This window comes from Rhinoraja longicauda, chromosome 22, assembly GCF_053455715.1.
Source record: "Rhinoraja longicauda isolate Sanriku21f chromosome 22, sRhiLon1.1, whole genome shotgun sequence".
NCBI lineage: Eukaryota > Metazoa > Chordata > Chondrichthyes > Rajiformes > Arhynchobatidae > Rhinoraja > Rhinoraja longicauda.
In genome coordinates, this window is record NC_135974.1 from 32,713,881 (window position 1) to 32,741,768 (window position 27,888).

The following is a 27,888-nucleotide window of genomic DNA, read 5'->3' on the forward strand; positions in this document are numbered from 1 at the left end:
CCACAGCCTTCAGTGGCAAAGAATTCCACCACCTTCTCACTAAAGAAATTCCTCCTCATCCCCTTCCTAAAGGAACGTCCTTCGATTCTGAGGCTGTGGCCTCTGGTCCTAGACTCTCCCACAAGCGGAGACATCCTCTCCACATCCACTCAATCCAGGCCTTTCACTGTTCAGGAAGTTAGGCTGCATTTGCAGTGCTGTATGCTGTTCTGGCCGTCTCATTACAGGAAGGATGTGGAGGCTTTGGAGAGGGTACAGAGGAGGTTTGAATAAAGGGGTATCAGCCACAAGGAGAGGTGGCCCCTGCAACTCGTTGACTGGTGGTCAATTACAATTTACGGAAGTGCCCCTGCCCAGGATCGGGTGTGTTCGTAACGTCATAAGACTGGAGCGACTAGGCTTGTATACACTGGAATTTAGAAGGATGAGAGGAGATCTTATCGAAACGTATAAGATTATTAAGGGGTTGGACACGTTAGAGGCAGGAAACATGTTCTCAATGTTGGGGGAGTACAGAACAAGGGGCCACAGTTTAAGAATAAGGGGTAGGCCATTTAGAACTGAGATGAGGAAAAAAAAATTCAGTCAGAGAGTTGTGAATCTGCGGAATTCTCTGCCTCAGAAGGCAGTGGAAGCCAATTCTCTGAATGCATTCAAGAGAGAGATAGATAGAGCTCTTAAGGATAGCGGAGTCAGGGGGTATGGGGAGAAGGCAGGAACGGGGTACTGATTGAGAATGATCAGCCATGATCACATTGAATGGCGGCGCTGGCTCGAAGGGCCGAATGGCCTCCTCCTGCACCTATTGTCTACTGTATTGTCTAAGTGACAGGAGCAGAATTAGGCCATTCGACCCATCAAGTCTACTCTGCCATTCCATCAATGGCTGATCTATCTCTCCCTCCCAACCCCATTCTCCTGCCTTCTTCCCATGACCTCTCACACCCAAACTAATCAACTATTGGATTCTGAAATAAAATTCTCTCAGCTCCATGCAATCCAGTTATTTTTAGCGCTGCTGAAATTGGCAGTTTGAAAGATATTCAGAGAGATGAACAGTGCTGTCTCCCTGATCCAACGCTGAGTGCTAAGCAGCATCCATTCTCTGAAGTTAACTAGGTTCAGACCAAAAAATGCCACTTAACGTTACACAGATGGTGAACTGGAGTGATGTCATCTGGCCCAGCCTGTGTTATTTTTCTTAATGGTGACGTGCTCATCTCAACTTGAGAAATAAATGTTTATGCTACCACACAGCTCTAACCTTTCAGAACAAGACACACACACTATTTCTCATGGAAGAGGTAAACTCAATAATGCCCTGAGGTTTTAGTCATAAACAGGCCCCTTCGGCCCAACTCATCCATGCTAGCAAAGATGCCCCATCTTGCCTTGTGAACTTTAAATCCCATCAAAAGTCAATTAATTTGTTTTAAATTAGGCGTTCCATAATTTGGGATCAGTGTGAAACTTTATTTTCTGTTTTGTTAATAGAGCTCTTAGATAGAGCTCTTAAGGATAGCGGAGTGAGAGGGTATGGGGAGAAGGCAGGAACGGGGTACTGATTGAGAATGATCAGCCATGATCACATTCAATGGCGGTGCTGGCTCGAAGGACCGAATGGCCTCCTCCTGCACCTATTGTCCATTGTCTATTGTTGGTATTTCAAAGGAATGCAGCAAATGTACTTGTAACATAGGGTTGCCAACTGTCCCGTATTAGCCGGGACATCCCGTATTTTGGCCTCAATTAGTTTGTCCCATACGGGACCGCCCTTGTCCCATATTGGTAGGATTGCCAACTTCCTCACTCCCAAATAAGGGGCAAGGTGTGACGTCACCGCCCCGCGCCCCACGTGACCTCACCCAGCCAGCGGCCACATGCTCCCGCTCCACCAATGGCGGCCGCCATTAGTGGAGCGGGAGCACGTGGCCACTGGCTGGGTGAGGTCACGTGGGGCGCGGGGGCGGTGACGTCACCCCTTGTCCCATATTTGGGTTTGAGGAAATTGGCAATCCTATTGTAACAAGTGAAAAATTGTATTTCAGAATAGTCTGAAAAAGAAATAATCATAGAGTCATGCAGCAGGCCATTCAGCCCAACTTGCCCATGTCGACCAAGCTGCTCCATCTACGCTAGTCCCACCTGTCCTCATTTGGCTCATACCCCTCTGGGAGAGTCTAGAACTCGAGGTCACAACCTCAGAACTAAAGGACGCTCTTTTAGGAAGGAGACGAGGAGGAATTTCTTTAGTCAGAGGGTGGTGAATCTGTGGAACTCATGGCTTCAGAAGGCTGTGGAGGCCAAGTCAATGGATATGTTTAAGACAGAGATAGATAGATTAATGATTAGTATTGGTGTCAGGGGTTATGGGGAGAAGGCAGGAGAATGGGGTTAGGAGGGAGAAATCGATCAGCCATGATTGAATGGCGGAGTAGACTTGATGACCTTAAACATTGTTTATCCATGGACCTGTTGAAATGTCTTTCAAATGTTCTTGGAGTGCCAGCCTCAACTATCTCTTGTGGCAACTCGTTCCACACACCCACCAACCTCTGTGTGAAAATGTGGCCCCCCAGGTTCCTACTAAATCATTCACTTCTCACCTTAAACCTATGAGGTCTGGTTCATGATTCCCAAACTCTGAATCACCCACCCATTCGCCTCATGATTTGGGCACCTCTGTAAGATCAGCGAAGCTGGACACAAAATGCTGGACCTACTCAGTGGGACTGGCAGCATCTCTGGAGAGAAGGAATCTCTCTGGAGATGCTGCCTGTGTCGCTGAGTTACTCCAGCATTTTATGTCTTTCTACGGTATAAACCAGCATCTGCAGTTCCTTCCTACACATCTATAAGAACACCCCTCAGTCTAGAATCCTGGCTTGCCCAACCTCTCCCTATAGCCCAGGTGCTCGAATCCTGGCAGTATCCTCGTAAATCTTCTCTGCATCCTTTCCAGCTTATCTTCTCTGCACTCTTCCCAATTGATTTGCGTGTTTTATTTGGTGAAGTCTAGTATGTATGTGCGTAATTTAATAGAGGCCAGTAGAGGGAGTACTGAGTCGTTGTGAAGCCAATGATTAGATCATAGGTTGTGAAATTATGCTGTACAGCCCTTTCCCTTTCAAAACCACATGCCAATTTCTTTGTGAGTTACAAGGGCATCTTTACTGTTAACCACATTGATTAAATTGCCAGGAACTTGCCGTTGTTAATGAATCTTCCAGGTTTAGAGGGATTCGGGCCAAACACGGGCAGATAGCATGAGTATTGATGGGGCATCTTGGTCAGCATGGGCAAGTTGGGCTGAAGGGCCTGTTTCCATGCTATGACACTGGGAAGATATCCTTGATCTCTTGCCTGAAATTTAATCAGGAGATACAATTTTTGGATTAGCCTAGGTTGGCGCAGTGGTAGAGTTGCTGCCTTACAGTGCCAGAGTCCCGGGTTCAATCCTGACCACGGGTGCTGTCTGTACGGAGTTAGCACGTTCTTCCCGTGACCTGTGTGGGTTTTCTCTGGGTGCTCCGGTTTCCTCCCACATTCTAAAGATGTTTGGGTTTGTAGGCTAATTGGTTGGTATATAAAAAAACAGTTAACTTGTCCCGAGTGTCAAGAGAGTGACCCAAGAGAAACTCAGGATGGGAAATAAGAACAGTCTGATCAGCTTGAATTCTGACCCACGCTCTTTATACACAACATAATTTACATTGAGTTCAACAATATTCTGTCAGATTAAATTGATCTTGCTTTCGATTCAAAGCAAGTATCTAATTGTGTACCTATATAAAAAAGAGAAATGATAAAATCTATAATTTTATAATTATCAATATATTATCTATACTATCTATATATAAAATCTATAGGTAGGAAAGGTAAGCAATAATCAAGTAACTAGGACTAGTTTTTATGGGGCATCTTGGTCAGCATGGATGAACTGGGCCGAAGGGCCTGTTTCCGTGCTGTATGACTGACTAATAGACAATAGACAATAGGTGCAGGAGGAGGCCATTCGGCCCTTCAAGCCAGCACCGCTGTTCAATGTGATCATGGCTGATCATTTTCAATCAGTACCCCGTTCCTATCTTCTCCCCATACCCCTGACTCCGCTATCCTTAACTCTATCTAGCTCTTTCTTGAATGCATTCAGAGAATTGGCCTCCACTGCTTTCTGAGGCAGAGAATTCCACAGATTCACAACTCTCTGACTGAAAATGTTTTTCCTCATCTCAGTTCTAAATGGCCAACCCCTTATTCTTAAACTGTGGCCCCTTGTTCTGGACTCCCCCAACATTGGGAACATGTTTCCTGCCTCTAACATGTCCATGACATGAATGTTGGACATGAATGATGGAGAATTTGTCAACATGGCAACTGCCTTTATTTCTGGTGCTAAATGTTGGCACGCTTGCAGCTTGCTTGTAAATCTTTGTAAAATATGATGTGTGTAGATAAAAGACTTGAAACCACTGTATTTCCAGGTCCCCTGAGTTTTAACCAATCTGTAGGTGGATAACGGTGAGGTGAGTTGCAGCAGTGAATCTTCTGCTGAACTCCCCTGGTCTTCTAGTGAAGGGGGAGATCACGCTGAGCGAAAATTAGGCTGCTCTCAGAAAATGAAGAAGAGTCTCGATCCGAAACGCCCCGTGTTCCTCCTCTCCAGAGATGCTGCTGTCCCGCTGAGTTACTCCAGCTTTTCGTGTCTACCTTTGGTTTAAACCAGCGTCTACAGTTCTTTCCTAGTCAGATGTGTGATGGTTACATATTGTACTATTGGGGGTTTGTGGGCTGGTGGGGGGGGGGGGGGGGGGGGAGTACCTGTTTGTTCATCAGAGGAATATGTGTCATAGAGTCATTCAGCATGGAAACAGTCCGACATGCCCATGTCCACCACGATGCCCCATCTACACTGGTCCCACATGCCCGCGTTGGCCCATCTCCCCCCCAAACCTTCCCTTATGTACCTGTCCAAATCGAAGGGTATGGAGATTCACAATTTCCAACGTTATAGGAACAGAATTAGGCCATTCGGTCCATCAAGTCTACACCACCATTTAATCATGGCTGATCTATCTTTCTCTCTCAACCCCATTCTCCTGCCTTCTCCCCATAACCCCTGACACCCGTACTAATCAAGAATCTGTCAATCTGCACCTTAAAAATATCCCTTGACTTGGCCTCCACAGCCTTCTGTGGCAAAGAATTCCACAGATTCACCGCCCTCTGACTAAAGAAATTCCTCCTCATCTCTGTTCCTTTATTCTGAGGCTTGGGCCTTTGGTCCTAGACTCTCCTACATCCACTCTAAGCAGATGTTAGCTTATCTTGCAGATCTGAGAGCAAAATTCGATGTAAAGCACTCATATCTGCATATTTCATTTAATAAAAGCCTGTAATCTGTAATATTAGAAATAATGTGTGTGAAGGAACTGCAGATGCTGGATTAAACCGAAGATAGACACAAAAAGCTGGAATAACTCAGCGGCCCAGGCAGCATCTCTGGAGAGAAGGAATCGGTGACGTTTCGGGTCGGGACCCTTCCTCAGACTCCATTCTGAAGAAGGATCTCAACCCGAAACGTCAAGTTTTCCTTCTCTCCAGAGATGCCGCCTGACCCGCTGAGTTACTCCATCTTTTTGTGCCTATATTAAAAATAATCCTTGAGATTATGAAGGGATTTTATGATACAGTGACGATGAGATATAAACGTGGCAAGTTATCAAAGTGCGATGGCGTTTCTTCGCTGATCGTTAAACCGTGAATGTGAAAACAGTGGTCAGACTATGAAGCGCAGAAGATAGTTTTTGAATAATTTTATTTACCTTTGCATTATTAATAAAATTTATCATCAATGTTATGTATCTACTTGAATGGGATTCCTGATCAGTGCATGGATTTTGACTAAAAATACCACATAGACTTACATTTTGTACATACCCTTAATTTACTTTTTGAACTGTATGCAGTGGGGAACATTGCTAGAAAATCCTCTTGATACTTTGACATCGTTTATCAGACAAGAAAATATTGTGGTTCCACACAGGTATCACAGTTCTAGACCCTACATGCATACAAAGACATAGATTTTTTTCACAGGAACAGTCATTTAAATCATAAAACACAACAGTTAAAAGACTTGTGTAATGAAATTTACAACCAAAATAAAAAACTTTTAGGAGATACAAGAAACAGTGTTTGATTCAGGAATTATCTGATCACTCGACCCTGAATAGGAAAACAACTATATTCCAACGTGGTCCTATACCTACTAGTTAGTGTATGATGGAATACGAGAATGGAACGTTTAGACGACTACCGAACTCTGTTGAAAATGACATCCCTTCGTAGTTTATTGGAATGTTGTAATAACAGTCAAACCTAAATGTCTGGATGGTGGAATGGATATAATAACAAGGATTGATTCTATTGAATAATTACCAATGCGTTTGAACGGGTGACTACGCACCCTCTGCAATTCTGCTTGTACCGTCGTGAGGAGATTTGATCTCAATGTCCTCCTGTACCAAACGATAAAGTAGGCAGAAACAAATTGGATTCATTCGCTGAGAAAGATATTTTTGTGGCCTTTGTGTATTTAAACAAAACCAGCAGAAACAGTCTTTTCTTCCCCCTTCTCTTATGGACACCGAAGATCTACTGACAATATCGACAAGGACTGGATAACCTTAAAACACAATGACAGATAGTTTTTTTTTATAGGTTGAAACCCAACATCTAGACTGATGTGTCACTGAAAAAAACCCGATGAAGAAACGTCCTCTTCTGCTTAAAACTGCAGAGTTGCACGTAACCATAGATACCAAGTGTCCCCCACAAAGTGTAGTATTGCTAGTTCGTGAATTTGAAACCCATTTAGTTTAGTTTAGAGATTCTGCGTGGAAATAGGCCCTTTGCCCCACCAAGTTTGCACTGGCACTCTCCTACACACACGAGGGACAATTTACAATTTGACCAAGCCAATTAACCTACAAACCTGCACATCTTTGGAGTGTGGGAGGAAACCGGAGCACCTGGAAAAACCCGCGCAGGTCACGGGGGGAACGTACAAATTCCGTACAGGCAGCTCCGCAGTCAGGATGGAACCCGGGTCTCTGGCGCTGTGAGGCAGCAACTCTACCGCTGCGCCACCGTGCAGCCCGAATTTAAATTAATTTTGATTTGATTTTAAATTGAGAACAGGATGGTGGATTAATATTTCGGAACTATTGCATGGAGAATCCTCTAATCATCTCCCATAAAACGGGCATTTTAACAGCCGAACAATTTCATCATAGTTCTGAAAGAAGCTAACTGGTGGGGTCGACTTTAAAAGTGTGTATCTTAAAATTATGCAATATCATGTGGATAAATGTGAGGTTATCCACTTTGGTGGCAAGAACAGGAAGGCAGATTATTATCTGACTGGTGTCAGATTAGGAGAAGGGGAGGTGCAACGAGACCTGGGTGTGCTTGTACACCAGTCACTGAAAGTAAGCATGCAGGTACAGCAGGCAGTGAAGAAAGCCAATGACATGTTGGCCTTCATTGCAAGAGGATTTGAGTTTAGGAACAAGGAGGTTCTACTGCAGTTGCACAGGGCCCTGGTGAGACCACACCTGGAATATTGTGTGCAATTTTGGTCTCCTAACTTGAGGAAGGACATTATTGCTATTGAGGGAGTGCAGCGTAGGTTCACCAGGTTAATTCCCAGGATGGCGGGACTGACATATGATGAAAGAATGGGTCGACTGGGCTTGTATTCGCTAGAATTTAGAAGGATGAGAGGGGATCCTATAGACACATATAAAATTCTTAGAGGATTGGACAGGGTAGATGCAGGAAAAATGTTCCTGAAGTTGGAGGAGTCCAGAACCAGGGGGTCACAGTTTAAGAATAAGGAGTAGGACATTTAGGACTGAGATGAGGAAAATCTTTTTCACCCAGAGAGTTGTTAAGCTGTGGAATTCTCTGCCACAGAAGGCAGTGGAAGCTAATTCACTGGATGTTTTCAAGAGAGAATTAGATTTAGCTCTTAGGGCCAAGGGAATCAAGGGATATGGGGAAAAAGCCGGAACGGGATATTGATTTTGGATGATCAACCATGATCATATTGAATGGCGGTGCTGGCTCGAAGGGCCGAATGGCCGACTCCTGCACCTATTTTCTATGTTTCTATGTATCACTGGCATTTTTTGGCCTTGTGAGAATGTGGCAGTGAGCTGCCTACTTGAAACCCTGCAGGATGTGTTGGGAAGGGAATTCCAGGAATTTCTCTTGGAGTCCCCTGAGAAAAAGGCTCTTCAGTCTGAAGAAGGGTCCTGACCCGAAACGTCACCTATCGAAACCTACAGAGGAGGTTTTCAAGAATGATTCCAGGAATGAGTGGGTTAGCATATGATGAGCGTTTGACAGCACTGGGCCTGTACTCGCTGGAGTTTAGAAGGTTGAGGGGGGACCTCATTGAAACTTACAGAATAATGAAAGGCATAGATAGAGTGGATGTGGAGAGGATGTTTCCACTGGTGGGAGAGTCGAGGACCAGAGGTCACAGCCTCAGAATTACAGGGCGTTCTTTTAGCAAGGAGGTGAGGAGGAACCTCTTTTGTCAGAAGGTAGTTAATCTGTGGAACTCATTGCCACAGAGGCCTTTGGAGGCCAAGTCAGTGGATATTTTTAAGGCAGAGATAGACAAATTCTTGATTGGAACAGGTATCAAGGGTTATGGGGAGAAGGCAGGAAAGTGGAATTAGGAGGCAGAGATCAGCCATGATTGAATGGTGGAGTAGGCACGATGGGCCGAATGGCCTAATTCTACTCCTATAACTTGTGAACTTGTGAACTGTCCACGTTCTCCAGAGATGCTGCCTGACCCACTGAGTAACTCCAGCACTCTGAACCTGTTGGGATAAAGGGTGATTCAGGCCTGGAGAAGTTTCTGGTCACCTGTTGTGCTTGTCCTTCTGGCCTCACAACCTCCACCACACCTTAAACAAGTACTCCCCACCACCTGTCTATCACTGCTGCCTCAGATGCTATCCACAATAATCTCTGCTCCAACCCACCAAGTCATCCCTGGCAAACCTGATCCACCTGTCAACATAAATGTTGGTATTATGGATCAAGCATTCAAAAACGCCATTTTTGAAATGCATATTTATTTGTTTGTATTCACCAGGGCGGCGCGGTGGCGCAGCGGTAGAGTTGCTGTCTTTCAGCGCCAGAGACCCGGGTTCGATCCTGACTACGGGTGCTGTCTGTACGGAGTTTGTACGACCATGTGGGCTTTCTCCGGGTGTTCCAGTTTCCTCCCACACTCCAAAGACGTTCAGGTTCGTAGGTCAATTGGCTTGGTAAAATTGTAAATTGTCCGTAGTGTGTGTAGGATAGTGTTAGTGTGCGGGGATCGCTAGCAGGGGCGGACCCGGTCAGCCGAAGGGTTTGTTTACGCGCTGTTTCTCTAAACTAAACTAAACTGAATAAATATTTCTCCATCGAATATCAGCAGATTTGCCAAAATAGAAGGGAGTTTAGTATGTATGGAAATATGCTGTGCAGTCTGGGTCCTTGGCCCTCATATAGTTCAGCCATCCAACTTGTTATCGTTTTGAGATCCTCATTCTCATCCCTTTTACAGTCTTTTTAGAAGCACGATGGCAGAAGAAATCTTTTATGTTGTGTTTATTCTGCTGCATCCATAGAAACCAGATTATTTTGTGTTAACATTAATTATATGACATCAAGTGGACTGGGTCACCTTTACAACGCAGTCAGCTGTGAAAGTCAATTAGTAATCGCCTTCGAAACACTATCCTAAGAAATTAAGTTAATTACATAATTTAACAAAATGTTTTTTTTGCTTCGAACGCAGCAGATTCATGATGCAAAACATAAGTTTGTTTTACTTAATTGGCCTTTATACATATTTTGCTAAAATGCTGATCGTGTGTATTTGGACAGAAAAATAGCCTATTCGATGTCAGATACTGGTGATATGAACACTTCAATGTGATACTTGTAGAGTTAAGAAGATGGCAAGTGTACAAAAATACAGACGTGCTCAAATCATCTGCACTTTAGTTTAGTTTAGAGATACAGCACGGAAACAGGCCCTTCAGTCAAGTCAAGTCAAGTCAAGTCAAATTTATTTGTCACATACACATACACGATGTGCAGTGAAATGAAAGTGGCAATGCCCACCGAGTCCGCGCCGACCAGCGATCCCCGCACAACTAACACTATCCTACACACACGAGGGACAATTATTTACAATTTTTACCGAAGCCAATTAACCTACAAACCTGCACGTCTTTGGAATGTGGGAGGAAACCGGAGCACCCGGAGAATGCCCAGCAGGACATGGCGAGAACGTACAAACTCCGTACAGACAGCACCTAAAGTCAGGACTGAATTCCGGTCTCTGGCGCTGTAAGGCAGCAATTCTACCGCTGCGCCATCGTGCCGCCCAAAAAAACCTAACTACTCTGTCTTGTAAGGTTTTCATCTGCCTTGGTTGTAAGCCATAATGAGCTGTGACCATTTGTGATAATTATCGCAGAATTTCGCACCTGATAGCATTTTAACAAACTGGGGACATGTTACAGGAAATAGGTCTCATGGCTTGTGAAGTTTGAACATACAGATTAAACCAGCAAAAGTTACCATGAATGCATTGCAAACTCAATCCGTCTGCAGCCATTACATTGTCGTCTGGATACATGAATTTGCTGCATTTGGAACAAGAATTATTTCAGAATCTTTCTCTTCCTTCACCCGAGCTAGTGTGTGTTTCATCTGGAGCTTTTGTACGTAGTGTAAGTTGATAGAAGAGGTTTTATTGTGTACAAGTTGCTTCCAAGACAAGGCACAAGGCAAGAGATCAACTAAGTCTTAAAGTCAACATCCTTACGATATATTTTCCAGTAATGATAATCTTTCAGAGGACTTATTCTTTTCTAGCCGCGCCTTATCCATTCATTCAGTTATCCATCCATTCACTAGTAATTGTTTTCAATTGTGTTCATGGAAGCATAACGTGTATGTAAATAAAATGGGCAAACAACGAACTTCAATGTCTGTTTTCTAGCTCCTCAATACGGTTGATTAGTACAGGTGTCAGGGGTTATGGGGAGAAGGCAGGAGAATGGGGTTGAGAGGGAAAGATATGAATGGTGGAGTAGACTTGAAGGGCCGAATGGCCTATTCTGCTCCTAAAACATATGATCTTATGATCGTTTGGATCTTTGAATTAGATCAAGGACGATCTGTATCCAGCTGCCTTATGCCCAACTTTACGCTGCATATCTAACTAAATTCTATTGTTTTGTAGCTTACAAATACATCAGTTGAACAATGGGTGATATGATACAACTGGAAGCACATTTCAGAGTTTGCTTAGCTCTGCCTAACATCGTATAATCTTTCTGTCTTTAAATTACACATCTCAAATGGTCTCCAGGAGACACATGGAACGGCAGATGCTGGTTTACCAAAAAAAAGTCACAGAGTGCCGGAGTAACTGAGCGTGTCAGGCAGCATCTCTGGAGAACACGGATAGGCGATATTTTGGGTCGGGGATTCTTCTTCAGACTGATCAGTGTGAAGCAGGGTCTCGGCCCGAAATGTCACCTATCCATGTTCTCAAGAGATGCTGCCTGACCCGCTGAGTTACTCCGGCACTCTGTGCCTTTTTCTCAAAGGTCTACTTCACACTGTGGAGTACTTGCACCTGCTTTTTAGTTAGTTTTATTATTGTTGCCTTGGCAAATGAATCTCTCCGTCAACTTCAGTTGAATAAACGAATGACTGAGGTGTTTCAGACTAGGGCTTCCGAGATGTCCTCGTTTTTCAGAAAACGGGGCTTCCCCTCCTCCATTATAGATGAGGCTCTCACTAGGGTCTCTTCTACATCCCGCAGCTCCGCTCTTGCTCCCCATCCCCCCACTCGCAACAAGGACAGGATCCCCCTCGTTCTCACCTTCCACCCCACCAGCCAGCGGATCCAACATATCATCCACCAACATTTCCGTCACCTACAACAGGACCCCACCACTGGCCATATCTTCCCATCCCCTCCCCTCTCTGCATTCCGCAGAGACCGTTCCCTCCGCAACTCCCTGGTCCACTCGTCCCTTCCTACCCAAACCACCCTAACCCCGGGCACTTTCCCTTGCAACCGCACGAGATGCAACACCTGTCCCTTTACCTCCCCCCTCAACTCCATCAAAGGACCCAAACATTCTTTCCAGGTGAGACAGAGGTTCACCTGCACCTCCTCCAACCTCATCTATTGCATCCGCTGCTCTAGATGTCAACTCATCTATATCGGCGAAACCAAGCGCAGGCTCGGCGATCGCTTCGCTGAACACCTGCGCTCGGTCCGCATTAACGCCACTGATCTCCCGGTGGCCCAGCACTTCAACTCCCCCTCCCATTCCCAGTCTGACCTCTCTGTCATGGGCCTCCTCCAGTGCCATAGTGAGGCCCGCCGGAAATTGGAGGAGCAGCACCTCATATTTCGCCTGGGCAGTTTGCGGCCCGGTGGTATGAACGTCGACTTCTCCAACTTCAGATAGCTCCTCTGTCCCTCCCTTCCCCTCCTCCTTCCCAGATCTCCCTCTATCTTCCTGTCTCCACCTATATCCTTCCTTTGTCCCACCCCCGACATCAGTCTGAAGAAGGGTCTCGACCCGAAACGTCACCCATTCCTTCTCTCCCGAGATGCTGCCTGACCTGCTGAGTTACTCCAGCATTTTGTGAATAAATCGATTTGTACCAGCATCTGCAGTTATGTTCTTATACGAATGACTGAGCATGGTGAATTCCTGCCAAAGTTGTGAGTTGTAGAATTTAATTAAATAGATCAGAATTCATTATTTTCATGGGCATGAGGCATATATACATACATACATACATACATACATACATACATACATATATATATATATATATATAGATATAGATATTTCTTTCCTCTGCATTGTGTGTTCACTTCAATGGAAAGATGATAAATAGTTTGGCTGTTACAGGTCGAACAATTTTTAATAGGTTCTTGTTAGCAAGACCTCGTGACGATAGAAGAATATAAATTGTTTTGTTGTAAGGTTAATGTGTAAAATATAAAATAAATTTACTGGAAGAAAGAAAGTTGAATTGGTGCCAGAGTGGAATAACCCAGCTGTGTAGTTTCAAGCAGAGAGAGGAGCGGGAAGAGCAGTTTTTCCAAGTGAAAGTTTTGTTTTCATTGCTGTGGGGAGGCAGCGAACTGCCTGTGGTATCAAGGGAGCGCTGCACCAGTCAGAGCCATCTTTAGCAGAACAGAAGGTCGACACAAAATGCTGGAGTAACTCAGCGGGACAGGCAGCATCTCTGGAGAGAAGGAATGGGTGACGTTTCGGGTCGAGACCCTTCTTCGGACAGAACAGGAAGGTTTTCACCCAGAGAGTTGTGAATCTGGAATTCTCAGCCACAGAAGGCGGTGGAGGCCAATTCACTGGATGTATTCAAGAGAGAGTTGGATTTAGCCCTTTAGGGCTAACGGAAACAAGGGATATGGGGAGAGAGCAGGAACGGGGTAGTGATTTTGGATGAGCAGCCATGATCATACTGAATGGCGGTGCTGGCTCGAAGGGCCGAGTGGCCAACTCCTGCACCTATTTTCTGTGTTTCTATGAATCGTTTGACATTTTGCTGGGGAGTACACCATTCCATTGTCCCCACACATACTACATCATAACACCCACCTGTCTGCAGATTGTTACAGGTACAACTGATGTAAGTTGCCCTTGCCTTAACTCCACGCCTGAGATGGCAAGCTTACGGCTGAATGATCAGACCGATTCACAGCATGATAAATTATCTATTTCACACCCATAACTTAAAAAACTAAACAGTGAAGAAAAAAATCCGAGAACTATTTCCCAAAGCAAGTTTAAGATCACTATTAACCATCTAAAATAGTTTCTATAAACAATTGCATAATCACAGTGCAAAAACAGGCATATTATCCAATGCGTAAACAGTCACGTATGTTTGCACAGCATTTGTGTGTATGAATGTAACATGTTTCCACTATGCACACAGACACAATGGGGAAAGGGAGATCAGAAATGTACTTACATCCTGGTTTTTACACTGATTTTGTCTTTTTTCTGGGGTTAGACAGAACTGGCATGTACACAATCTATCTGAACTTCCTCATAAACCAACATTTAATGTCACACGAGTTTATACTGAAGAAACATGGCTTTGTAACAGAGGTGACTTTCATACCATTACATTCAAAGGACACTTCAGTTCAATCATTGTTACTGGTGGAATTGAAGACAATATTTGTAACAAGATTACTATACCAAAAATAAAGCTTTAACATTTTTTCAAAGTGCTAGTTTTTAATTATTTAGATCTATACCTTCTTGACAGCCTGAATGAAAAAATAAGCATTATTCCATTGTTAAAAATAAATCTATTATTTAGAACTGTAAACGTCAAATCTGGTAAACACACCGAGTTTGGTTTGATAATGTATTTTGAAAATAAAATTTGAGAGAGTGCACTCTTCATTATAGAATTACTTTTTTTTTACGTGATATTATTATCTTCTCAAAAAGGAACTCTGGCCTTGTTGTGTTTAATAAAGTTCTGTCAAAGCAGTGGAGGAATTTCTACACGGATTTTACATGCTTAGATATTTAGAACCAAAATCTTTCATTTCCCACTCTTGAAAATCACCTAGCTGCAGGTTTTAGCAATTAACAGAAATGGTGAAGATAAATTTTGAGGTTGTAACGCAGGTAGGTAAGAGTTTTTATAGCCTTAGCTTTTTCCATTCAGCTCGTTTTTGGATCAAGACAACTCTAACCACTGTACTCGATATAGGCCTAAAGTAACAATGATAAAGACAGATTTATCTTCGTCATTAAACTGGTGCAACTTACCCTCTCCCCCCCCCCCCCCACCCCCCTCACCCCCCCCATCACTTTTAATAGTTCTAACCAAAAATTGGGGGCCCAAATTCAGATCATTAAACATTTAAAGAATTTTCCAGCTTCAAAAATACATTTTTTTTTCTTCTTTACATGAAATCTACAATATTTACTTTGAAGTTATTTTGTTTAAAAGTATTACTTAGAAATCATGATCAAACAAACGGACAGGACCAAAGAATATTTCTCGAGATTCACTTTTTTTGGAATAGACTAAATCTGATGACATTTTTTTTTTAAATTTTGGGTTCAGAATTGTTAATGCATTCCTCTTAGGTTTAATTGAGGAGGTTGAGCAAACATTGCAATTCTAACAAAAACAAAAAGAGCTTCATCTGAACTAAAATCAGCAGATCCTTGGGTCTTTTCTGTCGCAAGGATTACTTGTATCTACTCGACAAATTACACGATGCATTACTGGGATCCAATGTGGTTCAATTATGTGACCAGAGTTTGCACATGAAACTGGGGCAACACCCGTTTAAATCATCCACTCACTGTTCTGCTTTCTGCATCTCTCTGAGAGCACATCACGATTTCCAAGTCTAAGGAGTGTGTTTGGAGTAAACCCCTTTGCCCCATTCACTGGATAGGCAGAAGGAGTTTTAGAGTTATTGAAAAACAATCGTGATAAAATTTTAATGGTATGAGTTAGCAGGAGTTTGCAGAAAGTTTGGTATAATTTCCCCTTCTTCAGTGCTAATATTCCATGGTCAGGACCTTCGCATTTTTTGGTCAATGTCCTCAGGTTCCCTCCCAAGTATCACCCCTTTATATTGTAAAGGTAACGCTTGCTTGAAATAGTTTTACATGCCATGCAGAATAGAGAGCTCTGTTCTTTTGAGGATATGCACTTAGACGCCACGTTTCCCAGCCCAGCTCTTCACCTGGCAGTCCACACAGTCAGATCTTGTCATCATAGGCCGTGGAGCAACCACTCTCCCCCGACGCCACGTGGATCTCTGGGGAGATGTGGTTGTCCAACTTGTTTGCTCCTTGGTTACTGCCTCTCTTCGCTTGGCGGGCCGCACTCTCCGCGTTGTACAGGCAGTTCTGTCCAAAGTGCTTTGCTGACGACGAGGCGAGGTATTCTTCTAGGTAGTTCCCGTCTCTCCGGTAGACGCCTTCCTTCTGACCCGGATGGTCGCTGTTGGAGATGTGGTACCTCAGGCTCAACGACCCGGAGGTGTTTCTTCCATCCGGTGGCTGCAGCTCGTCCTCATCGCTGTCGGCATCGATGTACTTCTTCACCCCGTCGTCGTGGAAAGTGAATACCTCGGGCGCGACGTCCTCTGGGGATTTGGTCCCAGAGGTCGAGCAGGTTATTGACGCCTCGATGCTGGCGAGATGTCTGCCCGCGTGCAGTGGCCCATCCAGGGGGCCCATGGTGCCTTTGGATCCGATGGCACTGGGGTGTCCCAGTGTCGAGAGGGCTGCCACGTGTGTGTTCTGAACGCCACTGATGTCCCCCTCCATGAAGTTAACTTTGAGCGGCCGAGACTTGATGGGATTTCCTGGCCTGCTCGAGCCGTCAGGAACTTCAGAGGGGCCGGGACCGGGACCGGGACCGCGCTTATCTACGGCACAGAGAAAACCCGCGCTGGTGCCCAGGAAGTTCTTGTAATAGTTGCTATCGACTGCTGGGGAGACTTGCCGACCAGGGGCATTGTTAGGTGGCAAGGCTGGTGGCGCTTGATCCTGAACCCTTTCTAGACCCGGGTTGACAGGAGCCTTGTCGAGCAGGGAGACTGCAGGACTGTGAGTGAACTTAGCAGGATCGGGAAACTCCGTGGCACAACTAATAAAGCTGTCAACGCTGGACAGGCTTCGCATGTCTACGATTCCATCTGGTGTACTCAAGAGCGGGTCAGAAGGGACACAAATCTTCTCCATTTCCATTTGGTTTTGCTTCTTGACTTTGAACGCCTGATCCATTTGACCTACGTTCATGTTGGGCTGAGACTGGGTCTTTGCCATTTTGCTGTACATCTCCTCTAGTTTCTGCACGTTCAGGTGTTGCGGGCTGCCTGTCGTGCTACGGACATTCTCCGGAGAGTTCTGCTCCTGGTATTTGGTCTCAAAAGATTTATTGGAGCTGGTATCGGACGCAGTTCGCTTCCCCCACTTCCATTTGCTGGGAGACAGGCTATTATCCCGCAGTTTCTCACTTTGGTCCAGGTTTTCCCCGTTTTTCTCCACGACGATGTCCATGAGCTCCATGCCGGGTGCAAAGGCCTCCTTCATGTTCATCGAGACGATGCTCCCGTTCCTCTTTGCCCTCTCGAGAGCCTCTCTCCTTTTTATCGCTTTCTCCTGCCTCTTTTGCTCCTTGTAGAACTCCGAGAAGTTGTTCACGATGATCGGGATGGGAAGGGCAATCACCAGCACTCCCGCAATGCAGCACAGGCCACCCACGATCTTGCCCAGAAGGGTTTTCGGATAGATGTCACCGTACCCCACCGTTGTCATGGTGATGGTGGCCCACCAGAAGGAAGCGGGGATGCTCTTGAACTTGGTGTCATCCTCGTCCTTCTCGGCGAAGAACACCAAGCTGGAGAAGATCATGATGCCCATGGCCAGGAAGAGGATCAGCAGGCCGAGCTCATTGTAGCTTCGCCTGAGCGTGAATCCCAGCGACTGCAGGCCCGTTGAATGCCTGGCCAACTTGAGAATTCGCAGAATCCTCATGATGCGGAAGATTTGCACCACCCTCCTGACGTTCTGGAACTGAAGAACACTCTTGTTGGACTCGGTGAGAAAGATGGTGATGTAATATGGCAAAATGGCTAACAGGTCGATGACATTCAGGGGACCTTTGAAGAACTTCCACTTGTTGGGTGAGGACAGGAAACGCAGGAGGTACTCCATGGTGAACCAAGCGATGCACATGGCCTCCACGTGCGCCAACTGTGGGTTGTCTGTCACCTGCCCAAACTCATCCATGTCTTGTAGTTCAGGAAGCGTGTTGAGTGACAAGGCAATTGTTGATAATACTATGAAAAGGATAGATATTATTGCCAAGATCTGCAAAAGAAGAGAACATTTACCCGATTAGTGAAATAAGTCACTTCCATTTTATTTTCATTTCTTTCTTGATTACTATACACTTGCACAGAATCACAGAATCCAATACTGAATTCTTTTCAATTTGTACTAAAGAGTGTTTTGCTCCTTCAGTTTGTCAATGAGATTTCGGATCCTTTTCATTGGACTTGGGTCTCTGGAACAGTGTAGGGCAGAAGATTCAGAAGCTTGAAAGCACACACCACCAGACATAAGAACAGCTTCTTCCCCTCCATTATCAGGCTTCTGAACACTTCTTCCATAAGCTAAGATATTCACCTCTAACTCATTGAGAACTCATTGAGAACTTTGTTCATAAGTGAGTTCAGAAGAGATAGGAGCAGAATTAGGCCCATCAAGTCTCCTCCGCCATTCAAACATGCCTGATCTATCTCTCCCTCCAAACCCATTAGACAATAGACAATAGGTGCAGGAGTAGGCCATTCGGCCCTTCGAGCCAGCACCGCCATTCAATGTGATCATGGCTGATCATTCTCAATCAGTACCCCGTTCCTGCTTTCTCCCCATACCCCCTGACTCCGCTATCCTTAAGAGCTCTATCTAGCTCTCTCTTGAATGTATTCAGAGAATTGGCCTCCACTGCCCTCTGAGGCAGAGAAGTCCACAGATAGGCAGAGAATTCCACAGATCTGCTGCCTTCTCCCCATAACCCCTGACACCCGTACTAATCAAGAATCTATCTATCTCTGCCTTAAAAATATTCATTGCCTTGGCCTCCACAGCCTTCTGTGGCAAAGCATCCACAGATTCACCACCCTCTGACTAAAGAAATTCTTCCCCATCTCCTTCCTAAAGGAACATCCTTTAATTCTGAGACTTTGACCTCTGGTCCTAGACTCTCCCACTAGCGGAAACATCCTCCCCAAACCCACTCTACCCAGAGAAAACACACACAGTCACCTAATCTAATTAGTTTAGTTTAGCGTAGAGATACAGCGTGGAAACGAGCCCTTCGGCCCACAGATAGATCCATGGATAGATCTTTATTTAATACGCTTATTACATTATGATGAAAAGAGGTATGTAAATGGTGCTGTACTAATATTCACACATAAGGTTTACAAAAGAAGGTACAGAGTGCTGGAGTAACTCAGCGGGTCAGGCAGCATCTCTGGAGAACATGGATAGGTGACATTCGGGGTCGGGTCCCTTCTTCAAATGGATTCAATGCCGAGCTACTCCAGCACTTGCATAGGATCAGGGATGTTGGTGTGTCACAGCGAGACAGGGCTCCACTGTTAGACTCTGCACCAGTCCTGTGATTTAGTGAAGTGAGTGATGTGCTGGCATCTATCACTGCGCATGTAACAGTCACCACATGGTTCCCCAACTTGCTTGCTCAACAACAGGGCGAGCAATCTGTTCTCTTCAGATCTGCTCTGTCGCATCTGGCCTGTCTCTGTCCATGACTCCTGAGGGAACAGAGCGCTGACCCTCACTGTTTATCAGCCTGTCACATGTGCATGACTTGGGGCGGTGCAGTGGCGCAGCTGGTAGAGCTGCTGCCTCACAGCGCCAGTAATCCAGGTTCAATCCTGCCCTCAGGTGCAGTGTGTGTGTGTGTGTGTGTGTGTGTGGAATTTGTACATACTTCCTGTGACTGGCTGGGTTTTTCTCTGGGTGCTCCTGTTTCTTCCCACATCCCAAAGACGTGTGGGCTCGTAGGTTCATTGGCCCTCTGTAAGGGGATCTTATCGAAACGTATAAGATTATTAAGGGGTTGGACACGTTAGAGGCAGGAAACATGTTCCCAATGTTGGGGGAGTCCAGAACAAGGGGCCACAGTTTAAGAATAAGGGGAAAGCCATTTAGAACGGAGATGAGGAAAAACTTTTTCAGTCAAAGAGTTGTGAATCTGTGGAATTCTCTGCCTCAGAAGGCAGTGGAGGCCAATTCTCTGAATGCATTCAAGAGAGAGCTAGATAGAGCTCTTAAGGATAGCGGAGTCAGGGGGTATGGGGAGAAGGCAGGAACGGGGTACTGATTGAGAATGATCAGCCGTGATCACATTGAATGGCGGTGCTGGCTCGAAGGGCCGAATGGCCTCCTCCTGCACCTAATGTCTATTGTCTATTGCCCATCTTCCTCCCACGCTCCAAAGACGTGCAGGTTTGTAGGCTAATTGGCTTCGGTAAAATTGTAAATTGTCCCTGCTGTGTGTGTAGGATAGTGTTGGTGTGTGGGGATCGCTGGTCGGCACAAAGGGCCTATTCCCACGCTGCTCTCTAAACTAAACTCAACTAAACTAAACTATCTGCGGACACAACCGTTGCTGTAATAAACACTCCATGGAGCGGCCAGAACTCGAAACACCAGCAATGGCGCTGAGAGTCACAGTCTCACTAATCGGCAAGTCTCATTCAGGTCCCCACTCGTCCTTCCACACTCCAGGAGTACAGGACCAGTGCATTCAAGCGCTCATCAAACGTTAACCCAATCATTCCTGGTATCATTCTCGTAAACCTCCTCTGGATCTTCTCCAAAGCCAGCACATCCTGTCTCAGATACGGGGCCCAGAGCTGCTCACAATGCTCCAAACGTGGTCTGACCAGCGCCTTTATTAGCCTCAGCGTTACACCCGTTTTTTAATATTCTAGTCCTTTCGAAGACAACGCTAACATTGCATTTGCCTTCCTTACTTCTGATTCAACTTGCAAATTGACATCCTGGGAATCCTGTACCAGCATTCCCAATTCCCTTTGCTCCTCCAATTTCCGAATCTACTCAGTTCGAGCAGTTAAATTTAGACCTCATGTAGTCAAGAGATTTGTTCTGACTGTGAAGTTAATTGTATTACATTACTGATCAATTTACTGCAGCCTTCTGAAAGCAAGACCTACAGGGAGTGCATCAGAATCATTTCCTGCTGATTTTACGCGAGATAAGAAAAATAATGGAAAAAAGCCCGTTTGGAGCTCAACATCATTGAAAACGACAACCTAACTGCAGTAGAACGCAGCTGTCCACGATTCTTTAATGCTGTTAGAACACATTACGTTCCGTGTTATCTAATAAATGTTCTTGACTTCTCCTGGAGGTCAAAGTCTTAAATCCCAGCGGGAAATTGTCTGCAGGGCAGGAAGGCCGGGATAAAAATAGTTGGAATATAATCTACGGATTTCCTTCAGCTATAAAATGGACGATTCTGATGCTTAATATAACTCGCATATTAAGTCAGTTATATGCTTAACTCACTTAAGCATATAAGTGCTTAATGCTCATATTAAGCATAATATAAGCTTAAAGGTGAAACATTCCGGGGCAAAGGGAGAGTGACGGAAATAAATAGTATTTGAAATATTCAGAGTCGGGCGGCACGGTGGCACAGCGATAGAGTTGCTGCCTCACAGCGTCAGGGACCCAGGTTCGATCCCGACCACGGGTGCTGTCTGTACGAACTTCAGTTCAGTTTAGTTTATTGTCACGTGTACCGAGGTACAGTGAAAAAGCTTTGTACGTTTGTAGATTCGGAGCTGTGGAATTTGTACGGTCTCCCTGCGGTCACGTGGGTTTCCTCCGGGTGCTCCGGTTTCCTCCCACACTCCAAAGGTTTATATGTTACTTGGTTTCATAGAAACATAGAAACATAGAAAATAAGTGCAGGAGTAGGCCATTCAGCCTTTCGAGCCTGCACCGCCATCCAATATGATCATGGCTGATCATCCAGCTCAGTAACCTGTACCTGCTTTCTCTCCATACCCCCTGATCCCTTTAGCCACAAGGGCCACATCTAACTCCCTCTTAAATATAGCCAATGAACTGGCCTCAACTACCTTCTGTGGCAGAGAATTCCACAGATTCACCACTCTCTGTGTTTCTGTAAATTATAAATTGTCCCTCGTGTGTAGGATAGTGCTATGTACAGGATGATCGCTGGTCAGCACGGAACCAGTGGGCCGAAGGGCCTGTTTCCACGCTGTAACTCTGAAGTCGAAGGTTTGTTCACCACGTTTTCATAGAAAAATTTGAAATGCAGGTTAAAATCTGATCTTGTCAGTGACCTATACCTCACGAGCAATTTTCAATAATATACTCCACACAAGATTACCTAAAGTAAGCATTGATAATCTCTCAAGGCAATATTGTATGATTAATGATCAATGATATAATATAATTAATGACAAAAAGCTAGAAGCACCATGTTATTTAACCAATGACAAATAATAGCTGACCTGAATTGGCTGACTGCTAATATATTAATCGGGTGTATTTTGTAAGCAATCTTTTTGATAAACTAACTTAATAACCGTGGTAATCAATATATTAACAATGATAAAGTGTTTCAGCTGCCGAAATGTTTTACTAGTCTCATGTTGACACAAGCTAACCGACCCGAAAATCGCCACCCTTATGAATATCATATAATCTATTGATTTAAAAAAATATTATTGCAGTCTGCAGATATGACAACACAAGTACAAACAATGTTAAAATGCTGGATGTTTTTGAATTTTAGATTTATAACCCTAATCCTTAAATGATTAAAATCTTACAGCATGGATATTCACTGATCAGCCAAAACATTATGACCTGATGAGCCAAAACATTATGACCACCTGCCTAATATGCTGTTGGTCCTCCGTGTGCAGCCCCATACGCAGCAGGGTGCGATGCACTGTGTATTGTGACACATTCCTCCCGTGACCACCATTAAAATTTTCTGCGACTTGTGCCACAGTAGACGTTCTGTCGGTTCGGACCAGACGGGATAGCCTTCATTGTCCTCGCGCATCGATGAGCCTTGGGCGCCCAACACCCTGTCACCGGTTTGTGGTTTGTCCCTCCTCTCGACCACTGTCGGTAGGTACTCACCACTGCTGACCGGGAGCACCCCACAAGCCTTGCCGTTTCAGAGATGCTCTGACCCAGTCGTCTGGCCATAACAATTTGGCCCTTGTCAAAGTCGCTCAGGTCTTTACTCCTGCCCATTTCTCCTGCATCCAACACATCAACTTCAAGAACTGACTGTTCACTTGCTGCCTAATATATCCCACCCCTTGACAGGTGCCATTGTAACAAGATAATTAATGTTATAATCACTGACTTTGCCTGTCAGTGGTCATTATGTTTTGGCTGATCGGTGTACAGTAGTCCATTTCACCCTCAGTATTGTTTCGATCTTTCAAAGAGTCATTGAGTCATGCAGTACAAAAACAGGCCCTTCGGCCCACATTGTCCGTGCCATCCAAGCAGCCCCATCTACTGTAAACTAGTCCCATTTGGCCCATATCCCTCTAAACCTTTCCTATCCATGTACCTGTCCAAGTGTCTTTTAAATGCTGTTATAGTACCTGCTTCAACTCACTCCTCTGGCAGCTCGCTCCATCCAAAGTTGCCCCTCAGGTTCCTGTTAAATCTTGCCCTTGCACCTCAAACCTATGTCGGCAGATATTTGATTCCTCTACCATCGGTAAACAACTTTGCATTCACCCTATCTATTCCCCTCATGATTTTACACACCTTTATAAGTCACCTCTTGGCTTCGTGAGGTTCAAGAATTAATGTCCTAGCCTATCCGATATCTCCCTATACAGTAACTTTGGCTCTGGGTAAAAGAGTCTGTGCGTTCTGAGTTTTCTGAGCTCTCCTGCCTGAATGCTCATGGGTGTGTACTCCTTGTAGAAGCATAGAAACATAGAAAATAGGTGCAGGAGTAGGCAATTCGGCCCTTCGAGCCTGCACCGCCATTCAATATGATCATGGCTGATCATCCAACTCAGTATCCCGTACCTGCCTTCTCTCCATACCCCCTGATCCCTTTAGCCACAAGGGCCACATCTAACTCCCTCTTAAATATAGCCAATGAACTGGCCTCAACTACCTTCTGTGGCAGAGAATTCCACAGATTCACCACTCTCTGTGTGAAAAAAAACTTTCTCATCTCGGTCCTAAAAGACTTCCCCCTTATCCTTAAACTGTGACCCCTTGTTCTGGACTTCCCCAACATCGGGAACAATCTTCCTGCATCTAGCCTGTCCTATAAGTTTCTATAAGATCTCTTGTACTTTATTCCTTGAAACAGTCATCTCCTCAGGGCAGGTTATGCTCTGTTGGGACCAGGTATAAACCCTTGACCCCTCTCTCTCTCTTTGAGAAAGTAAGTAGCAGGCTCGACAAAGGAGGGTCAGTGGATGTGGTCTACCTGGATTTTCAAAAGGCCTTTGGTAAGGTGTGGCTGCTAAAGAAGATGAGAGCCCATGGTATCAAAGGGGAGGCACTAGCATGGACTGGGTGGCAGAAGAAAAAGAGTGGTAATACAAGGGGGCTTTTTCTGGTTGGCTGCCAGTGACTAGTCATGTTCCACAAGGGCCGCTACTCTTCATAACAATAATACGGGCAGCACAGTGGCCCAGCGGTAGTGTCGCTGCCTTACAGCGCCAGAGACCTGCGTTCCATACAGACCACGGGTGCTGCCTGTGCATGGTGAGCATGCTTTCCCTGTGACCGCGTGGGTTTTCTCTGGGTGATCCAGTTTCCTCTCACACTCTCCAGAGCTTGGAGATCAGGGCAAGTGTTCACAGAACAGTCTCTTTCTCTTTCTCTTTCTCTTTCTCTTTTTCTCTTTTTCTCTTTTTCTCTTTCTCTTTTTATTTCTCTCTCTCTCTCTCTCTCTCTCTCTCTCTCTCTCTCTCTCTCTCTCTCTCTCTCTCTCTCTCTCTCTCTCTCTCTCTCTCTCTCTCTCTCTCTCTCTCTCTCTCTCTCTCTCTCTCTCTCTCTCTCCCTCCTCTCTCTCTCCCTCTCCCTCCCTCTCCCTCTCCCCCTCTCCATCTCCCCCTCTCCATCTCTCTCTCTCTCTCTCTCTCTCTCTCTCTCTCTCTCTCTCTCTCTCTCTCTCTCTCTCTCTCTCTCTCTCTCTCTCTCTCTCTCTCTCTCTCTCTCTCTCTCTCTCTCTCTCTCTCTCTCTCTCTCTCTCTCTCTCTCTCTCTCTCTCTCTCTCTCTCTCTCTCTCTCTCTCTCTCTCTCCAATTAGCCCATTAGGAGACCTGTTCCTGCCAACATATGTTCAGCTCTAAGTTAGATACCTTTGCATTCTTTTGCTCTTTGTCCAAAGATCTACAATTTTCCCCTCCTTCAAACACTTGTCTAATTTTTGTTTTCAATTCCTGAATCTGCTTCCAGATTGTGCCTTCTAGATCATAGCAGCTTGCGGCATGAACAATTATGCCTCAACCACCTCCTCTTCGCTTCACCATCCCACCCGTGGCAAGGACTTCATCCTATTTACTCTGTCAATGTCCGACATAACTTTGGATACATCCATTAAATCTTCTGGATGAACGATGAACAAAGTCCTGTCTGCTCCATGAGCTGGACTCAGAAGATCCTGCGATGCTACTTTGAAGAAACATAGACATAGAAACAGAGAAAATAGGTGCAGGAGTAGGCCATTCGGCCCTTCGAGCCAGCACCGCCATTCAATATGATCATGGCCGATCATCCAAAAATCAGTACCCCGTTCCTGTTTTTTCCCCACATCCCTTGATTCCCTTAGCCCTAAGAGGTAAATCTAACTCTCTCTTGAAAACATCCAGTGAATTGGCCTCCACTGCCTTCTGTGGCAGAGAATTCCACAGATTTACAACTCTCTGGGTGAAAAGTTTTTCCTCATTTCAGTCCTAAATGGCCAACCTCTTATTCTTAAACCGTGACCCATGGTTCTGGACTCCCCCAACATGGGGAACATTTTTCCTGCATCTAGCCTGTCCAAATTCCTTAAGAATGTTATATGCTTCTATAAGATCCGGAAGATGAAGAGTGGATGGAATATCACCTTGTCAGCAATTGATCCCTGAGAGAGATGAACTCGTTTAACACATATATAGTTTATAGGAACTTCCTGAGAACTTCATGAGCACTATGATTTTTAAGCCAGTCCAGTGGCTACATTTCAAAAAGTACTTCATCGACTAGAAGGCTCTCCGGGAAGTCCTAAAGTAATGAAAGACGTGTCTATAATTAAACACAAGTCTTCCTTCGTTAACTTTTATTTATTAGATGGAATCTGTGCTTGTAAGGGGAAGAGCATCAGGAGGAAGCCATAATGGGCCATCTGTTCAGAACGTGTGGTCGGAGATGGCTTTGAATGATTCAGAAGATAGACACAAGCTGAAGCAACTCAGCAGGACAGGCAGCATCTCTGGAGCGAAGGAATGGGTGACTCTGAAGAGTCTGAAGAAGGGTCTCGACCCGAAACGGCACCCATTCCTTCCTCACCCATCAGAGATGCTGCCTGTCTCGCTGAGTTACTCTAGCTTTTTGTGTCTTTCTTCGGTTTAAACCAGCACCTGCAGTTCCTTCCTCCAACATCTCAATGATTCAGCCTCGCCTTTAACAATTGCAAGCTGCACCCTGCCATTGTCTGGTCACGGAGCCATGCTGCACAGAAACAGGCCCTTTGGCCCAACTCGTTTGTGCTGACCAAGATGCCCCACCTAAGCTAGCCCTGTTTGCCCACGTTTGGCCTCCATCTCTCTCGACGACCTTTAGGAAGAGGATGAAACGGTTATTTCTCTAGTCAGAGGGTGGTGAATCTGTGGAATTCATTGCCACAGTCGGGAGTGGAGGCCAAGTCAATGGGTATTTCTAAGGTTCAGATTGATAGATTCTCGATTAGGATGGATGTCAGGGGTTATGGGGAGAAGGCAGGAGAATGGGGCAGGGAGGGAAAGATAGATCAGCCACAATTGAATGGCGGAGTAGACTTGATGGGCTGAATGGCCTAAATCTTCTCCTATCACTTATGAATTTATACTGAATTTTTTCTTGCAGAGATCATTCTGTCTTATCTCCTCTAATAGCAATTAATTGCATGGACATCCTCCAAATCTGTCCTTGTCCTCATTATAACGTGTTAATGAGGTCATTTAGACCCAGGTGACTGGATTACAAGAAAGATGTTTAAAAACAGAAGCTTTTATGAATGGAACCTCTTCCATCATGTTTTAGTTCATCTATTTATGAGAAATATGTTAAAAGGGACATTTCACTTGAAGCAATTTCAGCTGGTAGCTGATGCTTGCAATATCAACGTTATTTTTGAACTGTGTAGGAAAATAACTGCAGATGCTGGTACAAATCGAAGGTATCATAGAATGCTGGAGTAACTCAGCAGGTCAGGCAGCATCTCAGGAGAGAAGGAATGGGTGACGTTTTGGGTCAAGACCCTTCTTCAGAGTGAAGAAGAGTCTCGACCCGAAACGTCACCCATTCCTCAATCGGTATGGCGGAGGTCCTACCACAACCAGAGAGCAGTGCAGAACTACTATCTACCTCATTGGTGACCCTCGGACTATCCTTGATCGGACTTTGCTGGCTTTACCTTGCACTAAACATTATTCCCTTATCATGTATCTATACACTGTAAACAGATCGATTGTATTCGATCGATTGTAATCGCATTGTCTTTCCGCTGACTGGTTAGCACGCAACAAAAGCTTTTCACTGTACCTCGCTCGACACACGAGACAACACAACTAAACTGAAACCCCCTTTATCGGCATCAAATGGTGGTGACACTTGTGTACTGCCTAGGTGACTCTGCTTCGTACTGTCAAGTCAAGTTTATTTGTCACATACATATACAAGACGTGCAGTGAAATGAAAGTGGCAACGCCTGCGGATTGTGCTAAACTACAAAACAGAATAGAATTTTTTTTTAACACAAAAAATAAATTAATACAGTAAATTAAATGAGTCCCTGGTGATATGAGAGTTAACAGTCCTGATGGCCTGTGGGAAGAAACTCCGTCTCATCCTCTCCGTTTTCACAGCGTGACAGCGGAGGCGTTTGCCTGACCGTAGCAGCTGGAACAGTCCGTTG

At 45.0% G+C, this 27,888-nt stretch overlaps 1 protein-coding gene across 2 annotated transcripts in view; it reads right to left on the bottom strand.

The window, feature by feature from the left end:
• Positions 1-12,762: 12,762 nt before the first annotated feature.
• kcnb1 (potassium voltage-gated channel, Shab-related subfamily, member 1) overlaps positions 12,763-27,888 on the bottom strand; it is a 196,792-nt gene continuing 181,666 nt past the window's right edge. For both annotated transcript variants that reach the window (XM_078419070.1, XM_078419071.1), the window contains exon 3: positions 12,763-18,008. In XM_078419070.1, coding sequence (XP_078275196.1) covers positions 15,888-18,008 — 2,121 coding nt within the window. In that variant the 3' untranslated portion in view covers positions 12,763-15,887. The remainder of the gene's footprint in view (positions 18,009-27,888) is intronic.